General features: G+C 33.4%; 1 protein-coding gene and 1 long non-coding RNA gene across 2 annotated transcripts in view; one reads left to right on the plus strand and one right to left on the minus strand.

Moving 5' to 3' along the window:
* The window catches only part of LOC141381752 (uncharacterized), a 537547-nt gene extending 523953 nt beyond the window's left edge, over positions 1–13594 (minus strand). The window contains exon 1 of the long non-coding RNA XR_012402404.1: positions 13576–13594. This is a non-coding gene — a long non-coding RNA (uncharacterized lncRNA). The remainder of the gene's footprint in view (positions 1–13575) is intronic.
* On the plus strand, positions 1284–5486 carry LOC137490992 (uncharacterized). The gene is made up of 3 exons (XM_068220024.2): positions 1284–1323; positions 1739–1885; positions 2970–5486. The coding sequence occupies exons 2-3, from the start codon at positions 1801–1803 to the stop codon at positions 3704–3706; spliced, it is 822 nt and encodes a 273-aa protein (XP_068076125.1). The 5' UTR covers positions 1284–1323; positions 1739–1800; the 3' UTR covers positions 3707–5486.
* Positions 13595–15540: the final 1946 nt, after the last annotated feature.

Below are 15540 nucleotides of genomic sequence, written 5' to 3' on the forward strand. Positions count from 1 at the left end.
TATATTTACCCATATTTTTTCCCTCATAAATCCACTCTTTGGAATAAAAGGGTTGTTATTATTAACAGAAAATCACTGTTTAAAAGTGACTGGTACAATAAAGGCATTATATTTATTAATGATTTGTTAGACAAAAATTTACTGCTACTATCTTAAAACGGATTATTAAATAAATATAGAGTTAAAATCACAGATAAAGGTTATACTGAAATTTGCGAGGCTATACCTATTGCTTTGTTTAGGTTAATTCAAAGTAATTGTTTTGATCTCCCATTTATACTTATAACTTTTCTTCCATTTTTAAAAATATCAAATGTTGATATTTTCGATAGTAAATGTAACATCAAGCTTATTTACAAACAATTTAAACGCTTATCATTGGTAATTTGAAGTGTCATCATCTAGGAGTTGTTAAACCCTTAGTAGAGGATAAAGCTTTTACCTTTTAGCTTAAATATCCTGTAGCACCTAAGGTTAAGGAAACTCATTACAGAATTGTATTCAGGATATATCCTGTGAATTAGTTTATTCAAAAAAGATTTAACTTTGATGTTGATAGATATGCTCAAATCTTCCAGAAACACTCGATCACTTATTTTTTTTCTTGTGAAATTACTTTTAAATTCTGGTTTGACATCCATCCTTGGCTTTCATTAAAGATGATTTCAGTCCCCCCTATTGTTCTAGAAGATATTTTATTTTACAAAGCTGATTTACATTGTTCTTTCTCTGATGTTGTGAACTTTATTTTAATGGGTAAATATCAAAAGTGCTGACCCTCTTTTAGGTGTTTTCTTTCTGAGGTAGAGAAAGTGGCTGAAAGCTTCAAATACTTCAGAAACCAAAGTAAAATAACTGAAGCTCTCTATACTTTATTTTTAAAACATTCATTGTCATAATGTTTTGTTTTTCTTTTGATGTAAATCTTTTGTTGCAGTTATAACAAATTAAATTTATTTTATATATTTTAATGGTAAATATGCCTTGCGATGTTGATTGTTCCCTGTTTTGTGATGTAAACTTTTTTGCAACAATAATAAAAAAAAACTTAAACTTAGTGGAATAAACAAGTTTTTCAAAATTGTTTTAAAATGTTTGGATTAAAAGTTTTGATCAACTTCAAATTCTAAATATCGATGTATATGAGAGACAGCAGATATGTTGTGTAAAGTGGAAAACGAGGGAGAAATTTATCATGTCCTGACTGCAACAGTGAGTGGCAAAAAAAAAAAAAAAAACTAAACAAAAAAGACTTTTATTTTGGCGTGGTGTATGACGTCATTAGGCTGCGTCGCTTCCGCGCTGCAGTTTAACTGGAGGAAGGTTTGTTTCACAACTTTACACAAATATAAACCGATTGATTAAAGTTTCAGGTTTTTCTTCCAATATGACATACCTGCTGTTGACTATAATTTTAATTCTTTTTACAACGAAGTACTATTTTAATCACAGTAATCGAGGGCTATTGTTTGAACAACAGAAATGTGTGTAATAAGTGTTTTAATGAAGGTTTAATTTATTTAATAGAATAATGTCATTCTAATATAAGTATACATTATTATATATATAAGAAATGGAGGACTAGTTTTTATCAGGTCATTTGTTTGTGGATATTGTTTCTTGCTCAGACTTACCTGATTTATTTTTGTTAATCACTCACATATAAAGAAACTGTTGAAGCAAGTGTTGAAGAGAAATTATTTTTTTTTCTGTTTGTGGTTTTGTTCATTTTAAACAGGATAAAGTGTCCAAACGCAGTGAAAAGCTCCTGCTGAAGCAACTGATCTCACTGTTATAAAGATGGCATTTATTAAAGAGGAGAGTGAAGACCTGAAGATTGAAGAGACATTCACAGTCAAACAGGAAGATCTGCAGGAACAAACAGGTTGGTTTTCATTCTCAAAGAACAACTCAGTCATTTTATCCTCATTCAGATATATTTTAATAATAAGAATACTAAATTAAATCCATCTTGCAGCCCTGAGTGTGCTGCCTAGTTCTCTTAAATAACTCCTCTTCAACACTTGTACATAAGCACTTATTGAAAGACAGGAACGAGTTTCTTTTGTTTCTTGTTCTTAGGTCTTTTGTCATTATTTTATGTATTATTAGTCTCCCATTTTCTCTACCTTCTTAAGGTTGTTGCTTTTCTTGTTCTCCTGTTTGTAAGGTGTCCTTGAGCACTAAAAAGTCCTTGGGCACTAATGTCGTTTTAAAAATTTTTATTGAACAAATCCTTATATTTGCGCGTCACACTCACTATACAAATTTATCAGGACTTACTGAAAATGGAAAGGATTGGAAGGACATTTGCTGTGCTCTATCATTAATAGGGAAAAGGAAACTTTTTGCTAGATTGACTTTGTATCCAGAAGCATTTCCAAATTCTGAAATTATTGTAAAAACTTTTGGAATACATGTATCTGGATTCGACAGAAAAAGAAGATCATCCGCATATTATTATTAATATAGTCAGTCGTCGACTGAGGTGGGCCGGTCTAAGACTTGAAATTCCAGGGCTAAAAAGGAGTCCCACTCCGGCCCTGTTCCCTGTCTGCTTTACACATTTTAGAAAAAACATTTTGTTGTAATGATAAATATAAACAAATAAAAATTCCATTTAGAGCTTTTAAATTTGTGTCTTATTAATAAGACCAAAATTACTTTTATGATCAATTATGTAAGAAACTCTGAAAACTGGACTGACACGGTTTCAATTTACTATAACTTCTATGTTAAGTGGCTTTGACACCATTTGCATTGTAAAAGAACTAGATAAATAAAGATGACATGAATCTGCTTAAATGTGTACACGTTAATGGACCAAACAAAATATGATCTGGTTTATTTTACATTTACCATGCATCAAAATTGCAGTGTGTGTAGCCAATGTTTCCAGTGTCTTTTCACTTTTCAACTTTTGATGAGAGTTTTTAAGACTTAATGAAAACATGTTTTATTTATTTCAGACCTAATTGAAGAGAATGAGGGGAGTAAAGAGGAGGAACATCATGTCAAAATTGAGGAAAAAACTCATTTACAGACTGATGGTATTTTGAAAAGGGGAGACAAAAATACTTTCACCTGCACTCAGTGTGGGAAGAGTTTTGGAAGAAAAGGCTATCTTAAGATTCACATGATGATCCATACTAGAGAGAAACCATTCACATGCACTCATTGTGGAAGAAGTTTTGGAAGAAATTTCGGTCTTAAGATTCACATGATGATCCACACTGGAGAGAAACCATTCACATGCACGCATTGTGGGAAGAGTTTTAGCCAATCATCACACCTTAATCAACACATGAGGATCCACACTAGAGAGAAACCATTCACATGCACTCAGTGTGGGAAAAGTTTCAGTCGATCATCACACCTTAATGAACACATGATGATTCATAGCAGAAAGAAACCATTCACATGCACTCAGTGTGGAAAGAGTTTTGGAAGAAATTTCGGTCTTAAGATTCACATGAGGATCCACACTGGAGAGAACCCATTCACATGCACGCATTGTGGGAAGAGATTTAGCCAATCATCATCCCTTAATCAACACATGAGGATCCACACTGGAGAGAAACCATTCACATGCATTCAGTGTGGGAAGAGTTTCAAACAATCATCATCCCTTTATAATCACAAGAAGATCCACACTAGAGAGAAACCACTCAGCTACGCATCGATGAATTGGCTCTTCAGTGTTTGAACTCTCAGTAATGATTAAATCACACTGAACTGAGCTAAACTGAACTGAACTGAACTTAAACACTAAAACCTGAACCACACTGTTCTAGTTACTATGACCATTTATGTGAAGCTGCTTTGACACAATCTACATTGTAAAAGCGCTATACAAATAGCGCTGAATTGAACTCAGTGTGGGAAGAGTTTCATCCGCTCATCATCCCTTTATCTACACATTATGAGCCACACTTGAAAGAAACTTGCACTGAAGCCGCGGTCACATTGGACTTTTCTCCCCATGGATTTCCATTCATAAGCACGGGAATGCGTCAGACCGGAAACCAAGTTTGTGCATCAAGTTTTGCAGTTCACTGAGTTGCAAAGTTCAAGCTTGGTGAACTCTGACCTGCAAAATCGCATCACTTGACTGTGTGAGACCAATTGAAGATCAAAACATGACCTCTCTGGATAGAAATGTAAAATATGGACCAATCGCTTATTTATTTTTTTTTTTATGTCTAATCATCTTGTTTAATCCCGCCCTTTTTCACAGCGCCATACAACAGAATTTCACATGCTTAAACGCTAGTGTGACCGCAGCTTCAGTGTGAGATGAGTTTCAGCAACTCCTCAGACCTTAATAGACACATGAAGACCCACACTGGTGTGAAAAAGTATATGTGCTTTAAGTGTGAGAAGACTTTTAATACAAAATTGAAACTGCACCAGACGTTTCACACTGGAGAGACCGTACACGTGTTCACACTGTGACAAGAGGTTTAATCAGTTTCCACATCTGAAAACACAAAAGAGAATTCACACTGGAGAGAAACCGTACAGATCTGATCAGTGTCTACAGAGTTTCACTCATTCTGCGCAGCTTAAGAAACACATGGACAAAAAGTTTCACACATGAATGCAGTAAAACATTATCTCATGTCCACAGGATGTTTCATGTCTGAATAATGTTTGAAAAGGCTGAGTGACGATATACTGTTTTTTAACACTCCTACACTGCCATATGTGGGGTTGTAAATGTGTTGCGTTCCTTGCATTTACCATAAACACAATGATGGCGGCTGAGAGAAAAACAGTTTCACAAACATCTGGCAAACAGCACCTCTGCAGCTTAAAATCACTTTGCAAGTGATTGTACAGGCGCGGATACATCTGTACTCTCCAGTATATTCATGTAGCTAGTGTTGTTTTGGATGATGTTCACTGTCTGACTCCCTGAATGAGAAACAAATCACTGGGAAGACACCGCACATCAAAGAGGGTGGAGCTCCAGGATGGTAAGTTTGCAGTATACCAAGGCCTCAAGTTTAGAATGCCCATTCAATTGTCCTGTGTTGCATCTTTTATTAGTAAAGTTTCTTCACTCTTAAGTTCAAGATTCTTTCTAGTTTACTATATTAACTTTTTTAAGTAGAATACAAACTTAATAAATATTTTATTTAGGCAGAGCGACAGGTATTACACTGTGATGATCCCAAGACTCCAGGTTGGAGTATGTGGTAAATTCTGATTGGATGCCTGCATTACTCATCAATGAGTTTATAAAAAATGTTGTGCTAGCTAGCCCAGGACGCTGTGTCTACTCAGGAGTCCTTATGGCAAGACCTGCCATCTCATTGAGTCTTTAAACTTATGGTTTGTTTTGCATCCCTTGTATCATGTAGTTAACGTGTTGTTGTGATTATATCCTAAGTTCTTTATCTTCATTATTTTCTCTAGACATTTGTTGGTTGCTTTGATTGTTCTATGAGTTGCATTTTATAATAAATAATTTGCATTCAGGCTATTTTGTTGGTTCATCTCTCTTTTATGTTGTGACTCAAACAAGAGGGTCATAACACTGTAAAATGTGTCCGGTTGTATCTGAGATCTTTTCCTTTCAGTCGCGACCATAGTTGAGAGTAGGAACATGGATTGAGCAGTAAATTAAGAACACTGCATTTTATCTCAGCTACTTCAACACAACAGACAATCACATCAACTGCATAACTGCTGCACTGATCCATCATTTAATCTCACATTCCATTGCTCAAAAAAAAAAATACTTGAACTCCATTTGAGGTAAGGACTTTCCTTCAAACTTGAGATAGCCACCTTTTTTCCTGTCAAGCACCATGGTTTCTGACAGACTTACAGGTGCTGTTTCTTTCCCTGCCATGTCACACTCAGCAGTAAACCATCCCACTGCATGCTGAAGGTATGACAGTCCTAGAAATTCTGTCAGTAAAAATTATTATATTTTTGAGATCAGCCTCAAATTAAGTTTGATGAAGTTCCACGCTATGTATATTTTGAAGTCAGGGATGCATCTTTTAATCTTGGATTTGTCTTTGATAATTTGATGTCTTGTATTGATCGTTTATGAATTGACTGAATGAATTGGCATTATACTCATTTACCTGACTTTAATTGTTATCTTTTGAATGATTCCAACAGAGTTTGTGTTATTATCTCTATTAGATTACGTTAAAGTCCATAACACCACAAGCCCCAGTACAGGTTAGTAACAGACTAAATCACAGTAGACGGAGCAGCATGGCACATTATACAATGTTTTTAGAGATCCGACTAACATATTGGCATTAATTCATGTATACTTAGACTGTAAAAGGTTAAGAGGATAGACTTTCATCTATTAAACTTATAATAATATTTGAATAGTATAGTGATTACCCTGTTACTAATAGTTAAAGTACGACTGGTCTGCTTAATTCTACAATAATGATCATTATATAACTAAATAGCTCTGTTTGATTTAGGAGGTAGCAGATCTATGGGGACCGCATAAAGAAAAATCCTAATCTGAGTAAGTAGGGTTCTGCCTTTTTACACTGTTAAAAATTGTCCTGTTAAAAAACAGTAAAATACTGGCAGCTGCAGTTGCCAGCAATGTACTGTTATTTTACAGTATGTTGCTGTAAAAATACATGGACTACATTGATTTACACAATACTCAAGTTAACTCATTTTGTTTACTGAAAGCAACTGCCTCAACTTGGTCAACTGCTGATTGAGTTTATGAAGTAATGTGCTATATATGCTTAGAAGCATACTTATAATGATAACTTATTTTAGTTAATTAGAAAAGTTCGGTTTAACTCTAATGTCTTATTTTTCACAACAGCACACATACATGCAAATCTGGAACTACCAGAGAGATTCTGACTGCATCAGCAACTAAACAGCCGCTATCTTTAAATAGAGAAACATGCAATATAACATCAGTAGTTCATTGTTCATCTTTAACTCATACACTGGCTCTACTCTCCTCCACAACGGTGACACACACAAGAAATTAGCTTCAGATATTACAGTAAAATACTGTTTTTTCCTTGATTTAACAGTAATCTACTGGCAGCTGTGGTTGCCAGCAATCTACTGTTTTTTTACAGTCTATTTCCGTAGTTTAAATGAACAGTATATTACTGTTAAAATACATTTTTACACTGTGTTTTTACCTCTCACACCTTTAACCCTTTAAACCCAGAGCATATACTTCAGTTTTTATTGAAGTGTCCACACTACTGAGTGTTCAAGAAACATGTAGCAAAGCTGAAGTAAATTCATTAATTAAATGACTAATTAAATGATAATTGAGGATTAACAATGAACAAATGAAGAAATACTGAAGGGAAAAAACAAGAACAGAACATACAAAACTTTAGTCACAGCTTTATAATGAAATAAGCTGAAGAACAACAAATGATTAAATCATTTAAATGATCAGCGGATGATTAAACAACTCTACAAACATCATCACCAGCTTCACTTATTACTTAATACATGTATTTTTGTATAACATCTACTAAAGTTCTTCTTGAGAAAAAGTTAAAGTTTTACGTCACCATCATGGAGAACAGAGTTTGCTTTAGTTGGGCTCTTAGCCCTGTCATTTTTAACATTTATATATCTTGGCTGCTGCAATTGTTAAGAACTTTGTTTAAAAAGCTCCTTTGTTGTGGCAAGCCAGCCAAAAACCTAAATAAGATCTGGTGATGTTCATGTTGCTATTAAATGGCAGGGTCTGTTCTCATTTAGTATAATGAAATTTACTGCTCCTATTCAATGTTAAATCTATCGTTTTACATTATATGTCTATATATGGCAAGGATTTCTGGAAGTTTTTAAGAATATCTTGGACAATAACACTGCTCTATGGTGTAAATCACACTCAAAGAGACATCAATAATCAGCATATGAACCTCAATAATGGTGACAACTAACAAAATTAACAGTTTAACTCACAAACAGGCAACTGAAAGTCTAAACATAAACAACAGCAGAATCAAACACAAATAAAGAAAACTGTTAGACCATTATACAACATTTATTTATACCGCAATGCATGCTGGGATATTTGTACCGTGCCACTTCCAGCATGCATTGCAGCATGAAACATTTAAATTGTTACCATTGTTGAGATACAAGGTCAGATTCATGAGGTTTGAGTGTGTATTTGTCATTTCTTAACTGTTAAGTAATTACGGAGGTATCTTTTCTGTTTCCACTTCTCATTAATTAAATTAATACCTGCAACTTAGCATAAAATTTATTGCATGAGACCCTTCTTCCAGATTTATAACAAAACATTTATCAGAACTAATTTCAGACAAATAGATTTCTCTATTTATTGACTTCCCAACTTTATTGCTAGAGTACAAACGTTTTGTAAACTCTATATTACAGCAGTAGGAAAGTTTTATTAAATGAGTTCCAGGGTGAAGAGCCTAACTAAATCAGCCCCTCACTCCATTACGGTGACACAAAAAACACCTCAATTTCTGTTGGATCTCAATGAGAATAGTATGGAAGTCAAATCAGTCAGTAATAAGTGTATGTCTGCTGTTGTTTGTGGAGTTGTTTAATGATCCTCTGCTGAGACTGAAGCTGTTTTATTTTACTTGATTATATTTAATGTTGTAACTCAAGTCACTGTTTGTGTTTCTTGTTTATTTTCTTCAGTAATTGTAATTATTAACAGCAGGTGTTCATCAGTGTCTGAATTCACTCATTAGTGTTCATTAAAACTGTCAGGTGAACTATATTAGTTAACTAGTGTATGAAATAGTGAAGCAGAGGATCATTTTTAACAGAATATTACTGTTTTAGTGAAAAAACATTATTTTACCGTAGAATCTGACCGTTTTTTAACAGCATTTTTTTACAGTGTAGGATAGCGGTCAATTGCCACTGTTTAATGACCAAGACTGACATACTTGTGTTTAAGAGATTGTATAATCGGCCGGTACAAGACTCAGGATGTAATAGGAATCCGAATGAACGAGAATAACATAAAAAATAATGAACCGAACAGAATAATCAATCATAATCTAAAGTAATGTTGAAGGAAACAAGATAGTCGCATCAATGTTTTATAATTGGAGTCAGATAAAACGAGGATAAATATATTAATATTTTAAACCACCTCATACTAAAAATTGGAGTCAGATATTAGTTAAGTTAAAAGTAAATCAAAGACCGAACATGCAGTGAACCTTCATCCATCAGTGGACACCGTCATTGGACCAACTGCCTGGACCCTACAAAGTGGTGACCGACCTCCGTGATCTCCCAACCCATGGTATATTTTTCCTTCATCCTCCTCTTCTTCTATTTTTATTCCTTTAATTTTAGTTTCTTGTTTTATTGCTAACCCTAAAGGTTCTGCGACTAGGGAATATAATAGCGCTGAAAGAGGACATCCTTGTCTAATTGATCTTGTAATTTTAAAACAATCTGTTAAAAAACCATTGCATTTTACTTTTGTAAAAGCCCCTTTATATAAAATTTTAATCCAATAAATAAAATTCTCTCCAACTCCATATGTTATGAGTACATCAAATAAATATTTATTTTCTACTCTGTCAAAAGCCTTTTCAAAATCTAACTTAATTTAATACCCATTCATCTTTTTTTCTTGTATATATTCTGTTGTGCTTTTAATACTCATTGTTACATCTGCTATATCTCTCCCTTTTATTGCATATGCTTGGTTTGATTTAATTAATTTAGGCATCACTTTCTTTAATCTATTCGCTAAAACTTTTGCTAAAATCTTTAAATCTGTATTCAACATTGTTATTGGTCTATAATTTTGTAATTCAGTTTTTGCTCCTTTTCTTTTATATATTAACTTCATTAATCCCATCCCCATTCTTTCATTCATCTCTTTACATTTAAAAATTTCTTTAAAAACTTCTTTAAGTATTCCTTTTAAAATATCTTTAAAAACAATATAAAATTCATTTCCTATTCCATCTATACCTGCACTGTAAAAAATTGCTGTTAAAAAACGGTCAGATTCTACAGTAAAATAATGTTTTTTCACTAAAACAGTAATATTCTGTTAAAAACAGTGCTTTCTGGGTAACATTTTTGTTTTCGAGAAAGTAACCAACTGCAGAAAACTGTGAGCTAACAGAGTTCAGATTCGATGTTTTGAAGTCTGTGTTTGAAATCACACTTTGTGTCCTTGTTCACTATTTCATACACTAGTTCACTAATATAGTTCACCTGACAGTTTTAATGAACACTAATGAGTGAATTCAGACACTGATGAACACCTGCTGTTAATAATTACAATTACTGAAGAAAATAAACAAGAAACACAAACAGTGACTTGAGTTACAGCATTAAATAAAATCAAATAAAATAAAACAGCTTCAGTCTCAGCAGAGGATCATTAAACAACTCCACAAACAACAGCAGACACACACTTATTACTGACTAATTTGACGTCCATACAATTCACAATGAGATCCAACAGAAATTAAGGTGTTTTTTGTGTCACCGTAATGGAGTGAGGGGCTGATTTAGTTGGGCTCATCACCCTTGAACTTCTTCTAAGAAGACTCTCCAACTGCTGTAATACAGAGTTTACAAAACGTTTGTACTATAGCAATAAAGTTGGGAAGTCAATAAATACAGAAATCTATTTGACTGAAATTAGTTCTGATAAATGTTTTGTTATAAATCTGGAAGAAGGGCCTCATTCAATAGATTTTATGCTTAGTTGCAGGTATTAATTTAATTAATGAGAAGTGGAACAGAAAAGATACCTCCGTAATTACTTAACAGTTAAGAAATGACAAATACACACTCAGACCTCATGAATCTGACCTTGTATCTCAACAATGGTAACATCTCAAATGTTTCATGCTGCAATGCATGCTGGGAGTGGCACGGTACAAATATCCCAGCATGCATTGCGGTATAAATAAATGTTGTATAATGGTCTCACAGTTTTCTTTATTTGTGTTTGATTCTGCTGTTGTTTATGTTTAGACTTTCAGTTGCCTGTTTGTGAGTTAAACTGTTAATTATGTTAGTCGTCACCATTATTGAGGTTCATATGCTGATTATTGATGTCTCTTTGAGTGTGATTTACACCATAGAGCAGTGTTATTGTCCAAGATATTCTTAAAAACTTCCAGAAATCATTGCCATATATAGACATATAATGTAAAACAATAGATTTAACATTGAATAGGAGCAGTAAATTTTATTATACTAAATGAGAACAGACTCTGCCATTTAATAGCAACATGAACATCACCAGATCTTATTTAGGTTTTTGGCTGGTTTGCCACAACAAAGGAGCTTTTTAAACAAAGTTCTTAACAATTGCAGCAGCCAAGATATATAAATGTTCAAAATGACAGGGCTAAGAGCCCAACTAAAGCAAACTCTGTTCTCCATGATGGTGACGTAAAACTTTAACTTTTTCTCAAGAAGAACTTTAGTAGATGTTATACAAAAATACTAGATTAAGTAATAAGTGTAGCTGGTGATGATGTTTGTAGAGTTGTTTAATCATCCGCTGATCATTTAAATGATTTAATCATTTGTTGTTCTTCAGGTTATTTCATTATAAAGCTGTGACTAAAGTTTTGTATGTTCTGTTCTTGTTTTTTCCCTTCAGTATTTCTACATTTGTTCATTGTTAATCCTCAATTATCATTTAATTAGTCAGTTAATTAATGAATTTACTTCAGCTTTGCTACATGTTTCTTGAACACTCAGTAGTGTGGACACTTCAATAAAAACTGAAGTATATGCTCTGGGGTTTAAAGGGTTAAAGGTGTGAGAGGTAAAAACACAGTGTAAAAATGTATTTTAACAGTAATATACTGTTAATTTACACAACGGAAGTAGACTGTAAAAAACAGTAGATTGCTGGCAACCACAGCTGCCAGTAGATTACTGTTAAATCAAGGAAAAACAGTATTTTACTGTAAAACCTGAAGCTAATTTCTTCTGTCTGTCACCGTTGTGGAGGAGAGTAGAGCCAGTGTATGAGTTAAAGATGAACAATGAACTGCTGATGTTATTCTGCATGTTTCTCTATTTAAAGATAGCGGCTGTTTAGTTGCTGATGCAGTCAGAATCTCTCTGGTGATTCCAGATTTACATGTATGTGTGCTGTTGTGAAAAATAAGACATTAGAGTTTAACCGAACTTTTCTAATTAACTAAAATAAGTTATCATTATAAGTATGCTTCTAAGCATATATATCACATTACTTCATAAACTCATTCAGCAGTTGACCAAGTTGAGGCAGTTGCTTTCAGTGAGCAAAATGAGTTCACTTGAGTATTGTGTAAATCAATGTAGTCCATGTATTTTTACAGCAACAAACTGTAAAATAACAGTACATTGCTGGCAACTGCAGCTGACAGTATTTTACTGTTTTTTAACGGGACAATTTTTAACAGTGTGGACTTTTCTTTTTATTTAGTTAATTTATTGCAATTTCAATCTCTTCTTCATCTATTTCTCTGTCACATTCTTTGTTGTCATCTTTTTCTAGTTTTACTTTTTTTATAATTTAGAATCTTCCTTTCTTTTTCTTCATCAATACCTTTTTCTTCAAAAAGATCTTCATAAAAATGTTTGATTTCTTCTAGTATTCTGTTTCCTTTCGCAATTTTTCCATTTCTCCCTTTAATTTCCTTTATTATTCCTGCTTTACCTCTTTGCTTCTCTAAATCAAAAAAGAATTTCGTGCATTTTTCCCCTTCTACTGTGTATTTAGATCTGCTCCTCAACATTGCCCCCTTATGTTTATCTTCTTCTTAATCTCTTAATTGTTGCTCTATTTCTTTGATTTTTTCAATATCTTTATTTTCCTTGTTTAATTCTTTTTCTAAGGATCTTTTAACTTCTTTTTCTGTATACTTTTTACATCTTTGTAGTACTGCGCAATATTTGATTGTGTATTTTCTTATTTGATATTTTGTGTTTTCCCACCATATACTTTTATCTTCATCATACATTCTATTTTCTTTTTCTTTCTCTATTATTTCTTTGATTTTTTTTAACATAATCTTCATTTTTTAAAATGGTTGTGTTTAAAATCCAAGTTCCTGGTCCTTTTTGTATGTTTTCTATATTCACTTTAAAATGCAAGAGCTTCTGATCACTAAAACTGTTCTCTTCATACTGTACATTTTCTATAAAATTCTCAATATTCCTAGTACATAATATAAAATCTATTCTTGTTTGACATATAAAATCTCCAACTATTTGTCTCCTTGAAAACTCTCTTTTTTCTTTGTTATTTTCCCTCCATATGTCCATTAAATTATTTTCTTTTATTAGCTCCTTTAGTTCTTTCCTTGCGGTGTCAGATTTAAAAACCATTCCATCTGCCATGTCTTGTTTATTAAAAACTGTATTAAAATCTCCTACCGTTATTATTTTTTTATATCTCTCAATTACCTTATTTAAAATCTTAAAAAACTCTTTTTTATCTTTCTCTTCCGTTGGTGCATGTATATTGGCTATAATCATTTTTTGTCCTTCATAGTTTACTTCTATCACTAAACACTTTCAATTGTTGTCTTAATACACAATTTTTTAAATATTAAAAACATCTTTTTTTTTTTTATTTGCCATCACCATTGTTATATAAGATATCCCCCTCCCACTTCTTTTTAAAATCTTCCATTACATAATCTTTCCAGTTTGTTTCTTGTAATACTATCATGTCCTTATTTTTACATTTTTCTCTTATTTTCTCAAATTTCCCTTTTTCCATCATACCTCTTGCATTAAAAGATACACATTTTAAAACCATTAAAAGAAATAAAAATAAAATTAAAAACCTAAAAATTATTATTACTCATCATCTCCCTCCATTTCCTTTAACACTTCATATCTGTTCATGTTTTTCATTCTTGTAGTCAATTTTCTCTTTGTACTTTCTAGATTAGGTTTAATCTTTAATATCCTTCTTCAAATTGTTCATCTCTCCTCTCTGTCCATTTTAATTTCTTCTTCTCTTCCAATTTCATTACTTTTTTCTTCATTTCTTTGTCCAGTCTTCACCTCATTGTCTCCACACATCTGAGAATTGTCCATTGTTTCCATTTCTATGTTTTCATTATCCTCTTCTTCTCTTTTTTCCTTTTCTTTGAAAAGCGTTTGCCTCTCCCTTTCTTCCAATATCAGTCTTTCATTTGCTTCATTTTGCATTTTTCCTCTCTCTTCTTCATGTCTTTCTTCACAAAAAATGTCATCTTCATTATTCCACTTATGCCTTTTCTTATCCTCTTGAATGTCTTTTCTATTTTGTATCTCTTTCAGTAAGTCTTTTAGTTGTAAAACTCCTGCTTGTTCTTCTCCTTCATTTTGTTCTACATTGTTTACTTCATGCACTTGCCTGCTTATCTGGTTTCTCACTTCTCCTTTCTCTGCCTCCATCCAACATTCACATTTTGCTAAAATTTAGAGGCATTCTGGGCATTTAATTGCATCACAGTTTCTTGCAAAATGTCCTCTTTCTTCGCACTTAAAGCACCTAAAGTTTGGGCAGTCTTTCATCACATGCTCCGGGCTCATACACAGCCTACAAATCTTAACTTGGTGGCTGTGCATCACCCGGAAATATTGTGGTCCTTCTGCCGTTTCAAACTTCGTGCTATATGGAAGCGAAGCCACCTCCTTGGGAAACCGTGTCTTTATGAACCTTGTCCCATCCTCAATCTCAGTGCCCGGATATGTCCTCCTTTTAATTTTTGATAAGGGGCTAACACCCCATCCATCCAATTTTTCTAATATTAAACTATCCTCCAGATAAACAGGCAAGTGCATAAAGAAGACAACGTAGTCTCTGTTTTGTAACATTTTAACTTCACAGTTCTCTTCATTTATTGTTAGTCCATCAATCAGTTTGTCACAAGTTTCTTCCTCTTCTAAACTTATTTCATATTCTTTGTCCTTTCTTGGTCTTATTGCCAAAATTCTCCCATGTCCACATTTTTCTGTTAACGCCTTAATAATGTCTGAAACTCTCACCTCTTTTACTTTGTCCACGTTTAGTATTACAGTTGCTTCCTTCAAGTACTTCTTTCCTCTCCTTTCATGTTGTCTTTCCTGTTGTTGATTTTCTTGTCGTTCCATGTTAGCCATGTTTGTTTCTGTGATATGCCCCTTTCTGTTCAATGAGAACACGCAGTTGTTTTTCTCCTCCTACCAGCACAACGCTTTTCCTAAGAAACAATGGAAATGCAAACAATTGATGATTGCTGCAATTTTAAAAGGGGAGAGGAGGTAGGGAGACCCCAATAAATTTCTAGTCCATCGCCTTAACCACTCGGCCACGACTACAAGACTGCCTTTACAGTACACTAAAGTTTACCGTGAGATGGGGTTTAAGCTTATGTTTAGTGTGGATGTTGCTAAAACACGACAGGTTACTTTGAGGTTGGGTTTATGGTTGTTGTAGGGGTAGACATAAGATCAACACAATAGTTTGGACTCCATGTCATGTAGGAGACATTAAATAGATCAATGATAACTGCAGAAGGTCTTTCTGTTGTTGTGGCAAAGAATGGA

This window comes from Danio rerio, chromosome 4, assembly GCF_049306965.1.
Source record: "Danio rerio strain Tuebingen ecotype United States chromosome 4, GRCz12tu, whole genome shotgun sequence".
In the NCBI taxonomy this organism is placed as follows: Eukaryota; Metazoa; Chordata; class Actinopteri; order Cypriniformes; family Danionidae; genus Danio; species Danio rerio.